This window comes from Puntigrus tetrazona, unplaced genomic scaffold (assembly GCF_018831695.1).
Source record: "Puntigrus tetrazona isolate hp1 unplaced genomic scaffold, ASM1883169v1 S000000769, whole genome shotgun sequence".
Classification (NCBI taxonomy): domain Eukaryota; kingdom Metazoa; phylum Chordata; class Actinopteri; order Cypriniformes; family Cyprinidae; genus Puntigrus; species Puntigrus tetrazona.
In genome coordinates, this window is record NW_025048378.1 from 233,245 (window position 1) to 250,030 (window position 16,786).

At 36.2% G+C, this 16,786-nt stretch overlaps 1 protein-coding gene across 1 annotated transcript; it reads left to right on the forward strand.

Moving 5' to 3' along the window:
* The first annotated feature begins 7,251 nt into the window (after positions 1–7,251).
* LOC122335357 (kyphoscoliosis peptidase-like) lies at positions 7,252–14,137 on the forward strand. The gene is made up of 6 exons (XM_043233184.1): positions 7,252–7,743; positions 7,835–7,949; positions 8,503–8,620; positions 9,481–9,672; positions 9,828–10,018; positions 11,028–14,137. Exons 1-6 carry the CDS (start codon positions 7,459–7,461, stop codon positions 12,359–12,361), a joined length of 2,235 nt encoding a protein of 744 aa, XP_043089119.1. The 5' UTR covers positions 7,252–7,458; the 3' UTR covers positions 12,362–14,137.
* The last annotated feature ends 2,649 nt before the right edge of the window (positions 14,138–16,786 follow it).

Genomic DNA, 16,786 nt, shown 5'->3' on the forward strand with positions numbered 1-16,786 from the left:
GAAAGTCACTCGAAGCTGTTAAACGCACAGACCTCAGGTATGCAGTGTTTTCTCCTCCGGCTGCAGCTAGGAGGCGACACAGGACTCAGAATAATGCGACTCAAAGTCATACAGCGAGAGCTTTGTTCAATTATAGGGTTGCATGCGTGCATGCATTATTAAACTTGGGAGCTTGACCGTTTCTCTCTAAAATAAATCTTTATTCTCACTAGAATATTCCACTTGCTCACTAACGTTTATACATGCACACGGAGGACTTATTACCATCTCAAATGATGTAAAATAAATGAAAATTTGATCTGAAATGTAGCATTATATTTACTGAGGCGTTACGCTCTTCACTGGATGCTCTGAAGTGAATGGGTGCCGTCAGAACGAGAGTCCAAACAGCTGATAAAAACAGCACACCACTACAGTGCATCCACATGATCCACAATAACCACGCAATCCATAATAATGTTTTTTTCTGAATCAGGAGAGAGATCAAGCACGCTGTGCAAGTAACAGTCCAAAACCGCTCTAATTCTGACGTGGGGGACAACGGAAGATTAGCTTTTTCACTGGAGGAAGCGTTATTATGGATTACTAGCCAGAGGAAAAGGTTTAAAGTGAAAAAGGCTTGATGGATTTGTTTTCCCTCTCAATATGCTAACTGATGGACTGGAGCGCTGTATTTTTGATGGCACCCATTCACTGCAAGCTCTTGGGAAGACGCTGCCTCACAATCTCACGCTATCCAACTAAATCTCATGCCAAGTAAGGGGAGGTTAGGGGCCCGGCGATGGAAGAGGCCCCCCGTGGGGGACGGGGTCACGACCAGCCCTAAGAAGTGTCAGTGTTCTAGTGCAACGCTTGGGTAATGTGTGTTATTACATTCAAAGTCAAGTAAATATTTCCATTCAATCCGTGTCATATCTCTCCACGCAAAGGGTGGCATCTCAAATATCAGTCGAGCGTTTTTTTTTTTTAATAAATGAACAAGATATCATAAAAGCAGAGATAAAGTGGTCACTGATTATGCTATTATTGCACGCTCTTTTGTAATGTACTACATTAAACCGTTAATACTGTAGAGCATCTGCCAGTACTTGCATTTAGTGTAAATCGAATCCGTCACCGTTTTCACTTTAACGTTATAATTCTCACATCAGATGTGCCATATTTCGTCTTATATTTGAGCATTAATTCATAAAGCCTGCGTCTGTGAAAGGCTGAACAATATATGAAGAATAGCTTCTGAGACGTCAGGCTGCAGGATCCTCTCTACGTATAGAGTTTCTGATTTCGGTCTTTTTTTAGTGAATGTCAACAGTGCCCTCTACTGTTGCAGAGACAAAGGACCTCGCAGTGTCTTAAACCAGACTGATTATGGTTTACAGCAGTGCTTTTAAGCTCTTCCTAACACAGATCACAGATCTGCTCACCAGCAGAGATTGACGCACAAACGAGCAGACCCTGAAAAACACTCTTCTGGAGTTTAGAAAAATATGACACTCAGCTGCATCCGATACGGAAGATAATTAACGCCATTCGAGATGATCTGAATTCACTATGTTGAAACTGTTCATAGTCCACTTCCAAAAGCTGCTCCAACAAACCTTCCCGGACGCTTCCGGTAATCCCGAACAAAGAGTGCTTCCTCCTTTGAAGGCCGTGTCCTTCCTGCACCAGTCCTTCTGAGGCTGTCGATATTCATTCGAAATATTTATATAACCCTGTTTACATAATTCCTTTTGTGTATCATGAAAGATTTAGTGATTTACATAACGGGCAGTTTAGCATTAAGCAATTCATTACAACAAAACCAAAAACACACTGCATAATGCATTCATCTTTTTTTGCTTGTTTGTTTTTGTCTCGCATCACTTTATAAATTTCAATGAGTTCTGTGTAGATTATGAGTGATTGGACAATGCATATGATAATGTATATTTTACACATATACATATATATATATATACACACACACACACACATACATTACATATACACACACACACACACACACACATATACATTATATATACATTATAAATATTAAACTCTTGAATTCAACCGAACAGTTTTAAACGTTTTAAACACTCTTAAATGTTAACTTCTCAGGTAATATCATTAGTGCAACTTATTTCATATATGGCAGCAATTATTGTTTATAAGATAGAATTATAATTCTACAATTGATTATTGCTCTACTATCTGGTTGTCTGTCACTTTTGTATATATATATATATATATATATATATATTTTTTTGGGATGTAAATAACTTTGTGATGTTTCTTATAGAAAGGTGCAGCAGAAATAAAAATGACTCACCGTGATTTGAAGTGAAGATTTCTCTCATGTGTTTGCATTAATTAAAACAGGTAGTCCTCGGGAAACATTCAGAATATCTGCATATCTTCGAGTGTGTTTGAGGGAGCAATTCTGAAAAACAAAACAAAAACATTTTTATGGTTTACAGTCAGGCAGATACCGTAAACTATGTGTATGTAAAGAAAATTCAATTCTCAAGCAAAGATGAGAAAAGAACGAATCGTTCCCATGAATGCATGACAGAGTCAAAAAAAGGCAGTTAATGCATATGCACTACAGTCAACCATTACTACTACACCAAATACATAAAACTAACAAACAAAGCACAGAATAGATTTACATATCAATGTTGCGTGTTTATTTTTACTTTGGAATGAGCACAGTTCTCATTGTTTCTGTATGGTGCAATACGTACAGACTACACTTTGTCTCCGACTCGAGGTGAAATTGAGAGAAAAGCAATTTCATGCGCCTGTACATAAAATAAGCAGCTGTCCTATACCCTTTAAAAATAGTTTTTGCACAACGACAGCTATCAGAGATCACCTGGGGTGCCTCCAGTCAAACCGTTCACCGGGACTTCTGCCATTTCACCTCTGTGTGAAGAGGATCTGGACCTGTGTAATGGGAAAATGAACAACCTGGAATACTTACCTACACTCACACATTTGTTACACTTTTAACAGAAGCATAAAAATAGGCAGAGCAGTGCGAGGATAAATCTACTTCTAACTGTCTGTCGATACTTTAACCATTAATTTAACAGATATTTACGTTAAACCTAAATCAAAAGGCAAAGGAAGGCAAAAATACAGGTACAACACCTGTGTAACAATAAATAAATGAGGAGTTTACTTGCAAAATTGTGATTTTTATTACGTGATGTTTATATTGTGTTAGTTGGCTAGTTATTGTTTCAGTTAGTTTTTTTTTAATCTTATCTCAATAACCCAACTGCGGTTCGACTGAGATTAACTGAAACGCAAGTCAAGTCACCTTTATTTATATAGCACTTTTATCAATACAAATTGTGTCGAAGCACTGAACAGCATCAAATTAGAGAATAGAGTGTCGGTAATGTTTAATGACAAGATTAAACACTCAATTTTCAGGTAAAGGCACTTTAATTTTCGAATTCAAAGACGTCATTGTCTAGCTCCGTTCAGTTTAAATAGTGTCTGTGTAATCAAATAGTCCTCAATTAAGCAAGACAGAGGCGACAGCGGCAAGGAACCAAAACCCCATACGTGACATAATGAAGAAAAAAATTTATTGGGAGAAACCGGGCTCACTTGGGGTCAGTTCTCCAGGTTCTCCAGGTCAATTCCAATCGCAGCAAAGTCAGATTGAGTAGAGGACTCATATGATTCCTGTGGTCTTGTCCCGATGGTGGTCACTGGGGATGGGGCTCTTCTAGGTGTCTTGGTCTCTGCTGACAATCTGTAAACATCATCTCTGGGTGCTGATCCACTATCTGATCTGGATACGAACTGAGAAACAGAATAAGAAAGAAAGCAAGACTAATATTAGCGTAGATGCCATTCTTTTACGATGTCACAAGTAAATTCGTGTTTTATGAGGAGCGTTCCTGGTTCCGGCTGATCTAATTAATGCAGCCTAGCAATCCTTTAACAGATTTTGATTAATAGAAGTGTATTTGTGTGTTATGTGTAGGATAGGTTAAAGAGATTTAAAGAGGTTAAAGAGGATAGGTTTCATCTAGATTTAAGAGAGTGTGTCTGCCTCCTGAACAGTGTTAGGGAGATTGTTCCAGAGTTTAGGTGCTAGATAGGAAAGGATCTGCTGCCCGCAGTAGATTTTGATATTCTAGGTTTTATCAAATGGCCAGAGTTTTGAGAACGCAGTGGACGTGCAGGACTATAATGTGATAAGAGCTCGCTCAAGTATTGAGGGGATAAACCATTCAGGCCTTTATAGGTAATTAATAAGATTTTAAAATCTATCTGATGTTTGATATCAGTGTTGACAGAACCGGGCTAATGATCATACTTCCTAGTTCTAGTAAGGACTCTAGCTGCTGTGTTTTGGACTAGCTGAAGTTTGTTTATCAAGCGTGCAGAACAACCACCCAATAAAGCATTACATCAATCTAACCTCGAGGTTGTAAACGCATGAATTAATATTTCTGCATTTGACATTTAGAGCATAGGTCGCAAAATTTAGATATGTTTCTGAGAAAACCACAGATGCTAGAAACATGGCTTTCAAAGGAAGATTTCTTATAAACATTACACTGAGGTTTCTAATTGATGAAGAAGAATTAACAAAACAACCATCAAGTGTTAGACTGTGTTCTCTAGATTATCACATGTGGGGTTTTCAGGCCTGATAATTTTCTCATAAACGTCTCAATGAAAAAGCATGATTTTTGTTATCTGTTTTTGCAATTAAAGTCTTCAAATAATACTGTGCTTGTGTTCCGTTTTCTTTTTTCCACAGCATTTAATCTGCTTGGTAATATTCATTTTAAATCTAAACGTGGATTATTAACAATTAATAGGAAATCATGTTCATATATGCAGTCTTGACATTCTATTTAGTACCAATTGTTATTAGCATGAATTTAAGTGGAAAGTAACCAAAAAAAATATCTTTGGTTTCTATCTCAGACTTTAAACCTAAACCTGCAGCTTTTTAAATCTCAAGGCATTAACTAATGAACTGGAGTGGTGTGGATTATTGTGATTTTGTACGGTGTATTGTTTTTATGAACTGTTTTGACTCTCATTCTAATGGCGCCCATTTACTGGAGAGCATCCATTGCTGAGCAAGTGATGTAAAGCTACATTTACTAGTTAGTCAGAAGCTTTCATGCAAAGTGGCTCCAGAAAGAAGCAATGTTTGTATGCAGCATGTTTTATAGCCGCTATATATATCCTTCATGTCAGTTCTTTATCTTTTTTTATTTGGGTAAAGGTGAGAGGTGGGACTCTATCTCAGTAACCATAAAGTATTAAATGTTACCTTTACACGTTTAAAACAGTTTTGTTTCATTAATCTTAGCTATAAATCCTACATTAATTACTTACTGAGACGTTTGACAGTAACTCCATACAGCATGACAACGCAATACCAGTTCATTGCTTAACAGGGTTTTTTATCTTACAAAAATAAACCCATCCTGAGAAATATTCAGTGAAGGAAAACAAGTAACAGCCAGCTCCAGCCCCATCATTAGAAATCATCGTTATGTTTCACTTTCACCTTGCGCTTCGGGGTTTAGACGCATTGAAAACGGGATGGCTTTGACATCTGAACTCTAAATTTGCATCTTGTCTTTCGCATCACGTCTTTTACCCCGCTTCCTAGAGACAACTAATTACAAATTGATGTATAACCAGAAACGTGTTCCTTTTAATATTAAATTTTTCTCCCAATTTGCTAAAATCAATTTCTCAGCTGTAAATACATACACTATTCTGGACGCACGCCACCTAAATCACTTTCTCTGGTCCGGTAATTGCCATACCTGTAAGAAGTGCATTTATTCATTACACGCCGAGGAAGATGGACTTATTAAAGCACCTTCATGAAAAGATGTGATTACCACAGTGCTGTGATTCTCAGAAGAAGAGCATAATGGCAAACATTTCTAAAAGCACCTGTCGGTGCGGCACAGATACGGGAGTTATGGGATAGTAATGCTCTTCTGTTTGCCATCTCTAAAGCCTTTTGGTAATTAAACTGGATTTAATTTCAACTGCTGTTTTATTTTGAACCAAACCGATTATTTTGGGTTGCGTGTTTAAAACATGTCTTCTGTTATAATTATGCTTATGACGTAGCGAAGACGTAATGTGTTCTACCAGCATTATGTGTAAACTGTGTTTTACGAGTGTTTTATTGTAGTGTGATCCTCCTTTACAAGGGTGGAGCAGTTCTTTAGCCACAGTTCTGTCTCCTAATGGACAGGTAAGGAGGGTTTTTGCTGTTCTCTGTCATTTATTAGTTACACTGGCCATCTATGCCAGTTAAAGAGTTACATTGTTGTTAAGATGTTTATTAATGTATACGAGCGTATATATTCGATGGATGGTTTCCTAGTTGTAATTTAATTATTTTTACATGGTTCCTAGATGCTAAATTGCATTTTCCTCCGCGTACTGTACTGCGTTTGAGCTTTATTTGAGAATTTGGGGGTTTTATTCTTTGACTAAAACATTTCTTTCACAAAAAACACAGACAAACTAATATAACAAACTGTAAATTTTACAGTATACAACTTATAAACAAGAAAGTATAGTATATTAGTATATTAGAAGTATATTAACAATGCAATATGTCCAATATGTCCCTTTAACATATACTGAGAACCACCGTAATAACACGGGTAGTTAAAGAGAATGCCACGTAAAGAATCAAAGTTCATTACAAGTAGTGATAAACAGTTAATATGCAGGTGTGTGAGTCATTCATGGAAACACGATCACGGTAACACACACGACACTTGCAAATCACATATGTGCAGTACCTTCTTTGTAAATGCTGTGCAAAAACCTCTTACATGATTCGGTTCAAAACCAGGGGCCTCAGCAAACTTTCAAGCATTTAAATAAATAGGATTATTTTACTTTAGTCTTTTACTTAAAAATAAGTTATGAAAATGTAAACTGCAATCACTCAACAGGTGATGCATTTAAATCATTTATTGGAATCAATAATCGATTATTTATTATTTATTTATTTATTTGTTCATTTTTTCCCCATTCGCCACCAGGTAACTGCATCGAAAGTACCTCTGGTCAACAAGCCATACAACAAGTGTGTGGTGTCATCATTCGGCTCTAAAGGCTAAACAGTAAAGGACAAGATGTGCTTAAAGATGAAATGCTGTTTAAAGCTGAAATGCTTTAGCTGCTTCTACCCTAAACGTAGTGACCGCCACAGTCAAACAAAGTCCAACAGAAGCTCCACGGCATCAGGGAGCCCCTGTACACACTTTAACCTCACAGCCAAACCAGAGACATGAGCAACAGAGCAAACAAGACTGCAAGGAAACCGCGACGACGACTCAGTCCAAACAAGGACAGGCTGACGGCATCCCAAAGGAAGACGCTGTCGTGCTTAAAGAGTGGAGTTTTAAGACCAGCGAGTCATCAATCAATGATGGCAAAACAGGTAAAATGACAGAAAGACCTCAATCAGTCAATGCAAAAGAGCCAATCAAGAGATCCGTGTCTGAAAACGGGATAGTGATGGATAGTGACGAACAGAGGTCACTGGATAAACACAAGGAAAGGCAAAAAAATAGCGCAAATAGATTGAAGAGGAAAAACACAATGACCCAAGAGGAAGGTTCAAGAAAATTAACATTAAACAAGCCCAGAAGAAAACTGAAAAAGGACCTAATACCGAACCCTGAGGTTTTCCACAAGATTGACACGCATGCAATCAATACTGGAAGAGAGGTGAGAGAGATCAGATGTTCCTAAGAGTATGTTTTTGTTTTTGGAGGAGCGAGTAGCTTGATGCGTGTTTATTTGGATTTGTAATTTGCAGCTCAGAATCAGAAAGATCTTTTCAGTGCGAGCAATCACCCAGACAATCACAGAGGGGGCAAGCAGTGATTTAGACAAACTGCGTGCCATCTGGATCTGGCTTTGTCACTACATCGGTCAGTCTTTCACCGTCTTTCTCTCGCAGACACAAAAAGTATCTCACACATCAGCAATCAAGGGTTTGATTCTTTTTTGAGGTTCACTGATTTAATTGACTTTGTGTCTCTTGCAGGATTTACTTCATTACACTGGCCCTTAGTTATTGGACTCAACATCAGACATCCTAGGGTTGCAAAGGGGCTGAACATTTCTGGAAATTTTTTTTTTTTTTAACTTTCGGAAAAGATCTTTTTAGAAAACTTTGAAATGATGCTGAAAATGATCACCCCCATTGGAACCCTAATGGCGTGCGATGTCGTATACAAATTCTTACATGCATTTTTGGTTTCTTTTATAAGAACCATTTGCCTTATAAAAATCATGATTCATTGTTGCAGTGCATAAATAATACAGTAATATGTGTCCGAACTGCCATTGGATGATACTTAAACCACACACACACAAATAAAAACTACATGTGGTCTTAATGTTAGCAAACTAGGCTAATATCTAATATCGTGACATAAATGCTTGGTAACATTGGTAACAGATACTGTGTTTTGCTTATAGAGTATGATGTGCATGGCTTACTGGGGTTATCTAAGAAGACGGTCTCTGCTGAGGAGGTCATTTCGACTGGACGAGCTGTGTGCGCTGGTTACTCCAACGTCTGTTCACAGATGTGCAGGTAATCCAAGCAATTTATCTAAAAGAGTCTGGTGATTCTGCACTATTTATGAAAGTTATAACAAAATATCAAACCGAATGGCAAGATAGAAGGATAGCACAAAAGCGTCAAATGCAATACAAACGTGTAATCGATATAAAAACAGTATAATTAAGAATATTTGTAATCTAACATTGACATTTGTAAATGTAACGATCCAATTGAATTTTGATTACATGTAATTAATCAATACCCAGCACTGCTTTCAATAGATTTCCCTCCGAGAATGAGAAACAACCTTTGCGATTATTTGCAATTTTATGTAGTTTTCTCCATCTATGTACAAAAAAGTTAAGCGCTCACTAAAGGGCTCCATACGTGCAGACACATCCCGGAGATTATCGAAGAGTTTGGCAATATATAATAGAATCAGTTTGCTTACTTGGAAATCGAAATAAAATGACATTTCGTAAAAAGAGCAGTGAGGAAAAATGACAGTGAGAATGAAGTTTCATTTAAAAGAGGATAAATTAAATCAGTTAAATCAACCATTAAAAAGAGATGCAGATGAGATCAATGGAGAGAAACTAAACAATCCTATAGGAATAGCCAAATACATCAATCAAAGATACACATAATTTAGGATGATATTGAAAAAACAAGGTTATTAAAATGAATACAGTTAGATGTGATGTTAGATGGAAGATTAAAGAAGGATTAAAGAAGATAATAATCAAAGTCTAACTTATGCTTGGCATTGAGTTGGTTAAATAAAATTGTGATCTAGTGGTCTGATACACACACTGTACTACAGAACTGAACTCTTTTTACATGGAGCCACATTGAAATTTTCAGGTTGTTTAATCACACTGTCTTCTCAGGGAAGCTGGCATTGAGTGCAGAGAGGTGTTGGGCTATAGTAAAGGCCTTGGTTACGAGTACGGTCATAGTTTCCGAAACGCTAAATCTGACCACAGCTGGAATGCAGTGTGTCTTGATGGACAATGGTACCTGTTGGACGCCTGCTGGGGAGCTGGAACTGTGGACATAGACAAAAGAGCCTTTACAAAGAAGTAAGACCACACTTTAAAACATCTCACTGTTACTGTATCTTACATAAATGAAGTAAAAATTGCTGACCTAAAAAAGCATGCACTATATTTTTTGACCACAAAGTAATATGAAACACTACATGCACTGACCATATTGAAAATGACTAAACCTTCAGATATAACGAGTTCTACTTCCTGACCGACCCCGAGATCTTCATTACCGAACATTATCCTGAAGAGGAGAAGTGGCAGCTGTTAGAAAGCCTTATTACGATTGAAGAGTTTGAGAAGATGGTGAACAAAGGTTCTAACTTCTACAAACTAAACTTAACTCTCATTCACCCGAAACAATACCTTATAGTTACAGGTAAATGAACTTTAAACCACACTTGCTGTTCGCTTAGAAATGATCTCTGCAATAATCAAGAAATTCTTAAAGGGATACTCAACCCCCCAAATTTTGTCGTTAATCATTTATCCCCATACCATCCCAAACTCTTAAAAGCTTATATATATATATATATATATATATATATATATATATATATATATATATATATATATATATATATATATATATATATATATATATGAAATAATCCATAAATGCCATATTCTTTTTATCAAATTCTTTGGTCAACACCACAAAACATTTCGACCCTGAATTAACCTTGGCTTGGCATGAAATGTCAAATAATTTGATACAGTCCTTGACCTTGACACAGTCAAGAGGGGCCAGTTGTTCAAAAATAATTTCACTACATTTCAGCATTTTAAAAAGGATTCTAAAATGGGATGAGGTCACAAAATCCAATCTTAATAAATAAAGTGTTTTTTTTTTTTTTTTTTAAATCACTGTTTGTAGACTACATTGACATAATCATCAGAGATGAACCACTCAAAAGTTTGTAATTCGTGAGCGAACGCAAAGTTTATTTCGTGAATGCAATTTTCAGTGCACTAGTAATCCAGATTTGGTCATCGGAAACAGTGTGCATCTAGATTACTGGCAACCAAAAACCAGCATAAAAATATGATGGATTACCTGATCCTGGATAGCAAAACATGTCCAAATCCAGATTAAGATATTTGAACAACTGGCCTGAGCTCTACTATGACATAATTTCCCCCTTTTTCTTAAACTACACTTTTCATTTGTTCAAATTCTTTTTGATCTAAGGACAGTTGTTAACACATTTTATACTATAAGCAACCAAATAAAAACATTTAACTTCAGAAATACAAGCATGGTGATAAAAAAAAGTACATCTTTAATATATTCTTGAATTAACTACTAGATGGCTTTTCATGTCATTGACCCATCAGTTGATGTACCGCTGTGAATAATTGACACCTTTTCCATCTGCGTGTCCCAGAAAACGGCGAGGCGACGGTATCGATGACTTTCCCTCAGCTGGTCCATTTCAGCTATGACATTTTCCAGCTCAGTGGCAAAAATCGACAAAAGGTGAGCAATTCCATGGGCTTTTTCACCAGCACACAGCACAGTATGAAGCTACGCCTCATGCCCCCAAACCCTGGCATGTATGAGCTTAGGCTTTTTGCTGGAGCTGAAAACACAAGCAGAACATTGGACTGGATCTGTTCCTTCCAGTTGAAATGTCCATCACCCAAGACCTCAGAAGAGCTGCCCGAGAATCCTCACAATTGCTGGGGCCTGCAACCAGATTCAATGAGTTTAGGACTCGAGCCTTGCAATTTTGGGAATGACATCATTTCACTAGAGTCTGGATCCTTTACGGTAGTCTTAAAGACCACCAGACCACTTAAGGTGGTGGGTGAACTGAGCCACAAGAACCTAGATGACACTTTAGCTGAGAAATGCTTGGCCATTCAGACTGAGCCAAACCAAATCACATGCAACGTCCTCTGTCCTTACTATGGTTTCTACCGACTGTCTGTGTTTGTGAAGGATTGGACGAAGGAAGGCGGATTAAAAAATGCAGGCAACTTTCTTCTAAACTGCACAGCTGGTGCCGTTAACCTGAACGAGCTTTTCCCCAGCGGCCTCACCAGTTTTTGCGGTCCTGGTATCCAGACTCTGGAGGCCGGCCTCTTCGAGTTCAGCCATACACAACCACTGGTTGACACACAGCATGGAAAGTGCGACATCACCTTCCAAAACCGTCAAGACATAGATCTCTTCTGCAAATTATTCAAAGAGCCGGGCGATGGACCAGCAAGTCAAACTACCCTTTCAAACCACATCCTCTTCACGCACAGTGGGAGCAAAGTCACCATAAGCATCAGCCTACCTGGGTCAGGAATCTACAAGCTCGGCCTCTATGGAAATACATCACTAAAACAAGCGTACCCCCTCCTGTGTGATTACATTCTGAAGAACACCTCTGTGAACAGGTGGCCTCCGTTTCCACGCATGTACGGATCCTGGAAGAAGGGCTGTGTGCTGTTTGAACCTCGCGAGGGCCGGCTAGAGGCCTCGTCCTGGGTGACATTTCGTGTACAAGTCCCAGAGGCCCGAAAAGTGTGTGTGGAAGGAGATAAGAGTGTGGATCTCCAGCTCAATGAGAGCGGAGTTTGGGAAGGGAAGGCGTTTACAGGCAGAGGACCAGAACTCCACCTTATGGCCAAGCTGAGTGAGACCCCTAATAATACGATGATGTTCCTGATGACCTTCAGTGTGGTTGAACCAGAACATAACAAAGGATCTCCAGCTCATATGCATTAATGCCAAAAGCTAGACTGCCATGAAGCCTTATTGTAACTATATTTGTGTCCCAACTGGCACACTATACACTCCGCAATCAATCAATCACTTTTACTTATATAGAGCTTTTAACAACACAGATTATATCAAAGCACTGAAACCATGTAATCTACCATCTAGAGTATTTTTTCATCCTGTTTTGGAGTCTGATAGAGCCCTAACTTTTCAGTTAATTTAGGGCATGATCGTGGTTTTTGAAGTGCATCTTTTCTTTTTGCAATTCTCAGTGGAAACACACACTATTTGTGGTATTAAATTGCTTGTGAAATATTTCTCATCTGTGATAATATCATAATTCTAGTTTTAGCAATATGCAAGCTGACATTATAGAGTATGTCCCTCACTTTGCATATAACAAACAAAAACGTGATTGCAAATGTGACACAAACAAACAAGTGAATACCAAGGGAGTTACATTTTAGACTCAATATTGTCTATTGTTGTTGTTGTTGTAGTCTTTTTACACCAAAACATGGCTCCAATAAAAGCTGGAGTACATCAGTACGGCAGTGTTTAATTTCTGAATGAACCTTATGAACAAATCATTTGAGCGAATGATTCAAAGTATAATTTTACAAAAACAGTCTCTTGATCTGTTTCGAAATGAATTAGTCATTTTGAATGGATGATTCAGTGAATCACTCATAAAGACTGGTACTTGCTGCCACCGCCTGTCAGTGTCATATTTATTAATCTATAATAAACCAAAACCAGCAAAAAACCAAATACACTTCACAATATTTCACATCCCTAACTGGGCTTTTCATATCTTATTTATTTAATAAAATAGCACACTGAAACTAATTTTCAAAGTTTCCAGTAGAAGAAGATTCAAAAGATTGTGAGAATCTTTAATGTAGTGGTTTGGTGCATTTTACATATCATGAACAAATATTCTAAAAATCATACCTATAATAAAAGTAATAGAATAAAATCATGACATTGCTGTATTGTAAATACTACTCTATGGGGTATTTTGGGAAATGAAAATTGGAACAAATGTATACTAACGTAAAAAATATATATTTAAGCAGACACAGCTGAATAAAATGCTTCCTTCAGGAGCTTCTGTTTTGGGGAGTCATTACTACAAATTGTTAGTCTCGTTTCTGCTGGAAATAATATGCGATATTAATGAAAATGTATGCATGACATTTGAGGGATAATCAATTTGCATGAAGCCAAAGTAACTGGGTGACTTTATGAAATGAAATGTTTTTACCAAATTTCTTCACCGACCCTAAAACGAGCACGCATTCCAGCAGCGTTCAAACTCTCTTTCAAGGTTGTTGCACTTACTGCACGAGAAGCTAAAAGCAAAAAGAATGCTAACTTAGACCTCAGCAAGAATCGAAAAAACCGATGCGACTTTTCTCCACGCGCTCTTTTGTAAGAACGGTGCTGCATCCCACATTAATGACACACTTGAACTGAGTCTGAAGCTCTGGGTTTTAGCGTAGGCGTGATTGGTCTGATCTGCTAGACATTCACTATCTGTGCAAGCTGATTAAAACTATCCCTTACTAAAACCAAGTGCACACATGACTCCGAGGAGACTGGCATTATAAAAAAAATACATTACAAAGATATTAATATTAATTGATAAAAACGTCTGTGAAAACTGTATAATGCAAGTGACATACAGTAGCTTTATCACTGATTTCAAGTCGTATTGTGTCTTTCCGATGTTCATTCGTGTTTATTTCATGCTATAACTTGTAATAAAGTGAGACTTTTGCACCATTTAACAGAAGCTTCTACAGTGATCTTTTAAAACAGTTTTTGTTCAGATCTTTAATTCATAGCCTCAAAATGAACCTGCGTTAATGGCACTGCCTTATTATTGAACTTGGACCCTAAATTCAACACAAGAGATGTCAGCTTTACTCACTCCGCCGCCCTTTTTACAGAATTTATTTTATATTTTGTCTGTTTGCTACTTTAAAAAGAAAATCCTGTAATCTCTGTGCCTATCCAAAAACAGCAAAAAAAAAAATATCAGCAAAGGCACGAATGTGAATGATTGGCAGGATTCAGCGATATCTGTGGGTAGAGATGCTGCTAGAGAGCTTTTCTCAGTCGAGAGGAGCTGGTTTGATATTATCCATGCAAAAAAACATAGTTAAACTCTTTCATTTGCTGCCTGCAGGCACTGATGTAGAAAAACACTGATCACAGTAATGTTGATGTTGTTACATCCGCAGCTGGAAATCTGCAACGTGCGTCTAGCACTTTTACCCTGAGTGATTAGTAAAAATAGCAACATTTACCGGTTTAAATGAATACAGAATTACCGCATTTTTATCAGGAAATCACGTACGAAGTCAAATAGAATATCGGAAGAGTAGAGTGTCGTTAAATAGCAATGGAAATTAATAAAAAAAAAATTTTATAATATTTTTATCTCATTTCTCAATTCTGAAAGATAAGAATGGCATATAAAAAATAATAAGAAAATAAATAAAATAAAATAAATAAAATAAATAAATTTAAAAAAGGCAAAACTAAGTAATATAAACTCTGTATTGTAAAAAAAAAAACAGATAGATAAATAAAATTAATTTGAAATAATTTACACATTTATTTTTACAGGCATTTTACCTTTATTTTGAATTTTATTTAGCATTGCCTGTCAGTAAAACGAATGGATATTAAGATGCCGGTACATGTTCTTCTACAGATACGGCACATACTATACCATAACCTGAAAATATATAAAAATCAAAAGTATAAAAAAAGTCAAATCCAGCAATCCTGCTGCAGTTCTGAGGAGCATGACTCTTCTCTAAGCGCCCCCGGCTTCAATCCAGACAGAAAATGTGTGGCCAGGAAGAGCGGCACAGGAAGGAAATTGAAAAGCTGAAACCCAAGAGGTCATTTATCTCCCTCTACACCCCTGTGATCCAGACTATCAACTGATACGAGAACGTAATCCCTCCTGAGACACTGTTTATTTCTCACTCCGCTCTCGCTGCATTGAATTAAAAGCACCAGATCTAAACCTCGAGACTCAAAACTACACCATCTAACTCATGCAGATCTAATAACCCGAAGCGTGATTGCCTCGTGCGCTGAGCTTGCTGTTTTCACAGGAAATCACATCACAAAGAAAAAAAAAAATTGCACGGTCACAGAGAGTTTTGGGAAAGGTCAGCACTGTATAAACAGAGGGGCTTCCACATTGTCCGTTTATCGGTTACAGCTTCACTATCAGACCTCCGAAACCCACCGGCTATGAATATTAAACCAGATAAAGGAAACGGATGTATCTGAAATATAGAAGATCAGTCTGGAAGCCCGGAAAGTTAAGTTAATAATTATTGGTAGATGATAATGAAGTGGGTTTTTTTTTTCATTGATTTAAATGTCTAGATTTTTTCTAGAAATGTCTAGAGTTTTTTTTTTTTCTTGCAATGTCACAAATATATGTGCATTAAGAGAACATGCCTTTCTAAAACAATAGCTATCAATATTGCATATCTTCAGTTTAACTGTTTAACTGTTATGTTTTAATTAAAACATAATAATTGTGACTTTTTATCTTATAATTCAGGCTTTTTTCATTGCATTTATATCTTAATGTAAAGTGTAAAACACTAAAAAGGTCTGAAGATTTTCTTAAAGGAAATAAGGAAAAAATGTTTTATAATGTTTATAATATATATATATATATATATATATATATATATATATATATATACACATATATATATATATATATATATATATATATATATATATATATATATATACATATATATATATATATATATATATATATATATATATATATATATATATATATATATATATATATATATATATAAAATTTTATTTTATTTATTTTTTTTTTTTTTGCATAATAACTGATAATCAAAATGTACAGCTTTTGTCTCCTGTATGACTGCTATTTCTTCTCACGTAATAAAATATCAATATTAAATATAAAAACATAAATATAAAAATAAAAATATATAAAATATTGTGACAAATCTATGTATTTATTTCGCTTTGTAAAAAGCAGACGTTCGTTAGCACAAAACCCACAGGAACACAATGTAAATGAATTAAAATGAAAAGTGATGCAATTACGAATAAATAAATGTACAATTATACTGAAATATAAATGAGAAATCCTGACAGTTGTAATGAAAACTGAAAATGCATTAATAAAATAAACGTATCACTGAATACTATATTTTAATAATCATAAATTTAATTAGGATATTAAATAAAACATTGCTTTAAAAGTAAAATTAATAAAAAAAAGTAAACGCTTAAATTATAAAACAAAAGCACCTATTTAATTAGAATATTTAAAAAATTAAGCGTTGCTTTAAAAGTAAAATTAATTAAAAAGCTCAAATTAAAAAAAAAAAGTATTGC

Bases quoted from the DNA above. Each gene is read 5' to 3' on its own strand.
- LOC122335357 (XM_043233184.1), top strand. From the start codon at position 7,459: ATGACAGAAAGACCTCAATCAGTCAATGCAAAAGAGCCAATCAAGAGA. The intron at 8,621-9,480 runs GTAATCCAAGCA...CTGTCTTCTCAG, and splicing joins GTCTGTTCACAGATGTGCAG to GGAAGCTGGCATTGAGTGCA. The intron at 9,673-9,827 runs GTAAGACCACAC...CTAAACCTTCAG, and splicing joins AAAAGAGCCTTTACAAAGAA to ATATAACGAGTTCTACTTCC.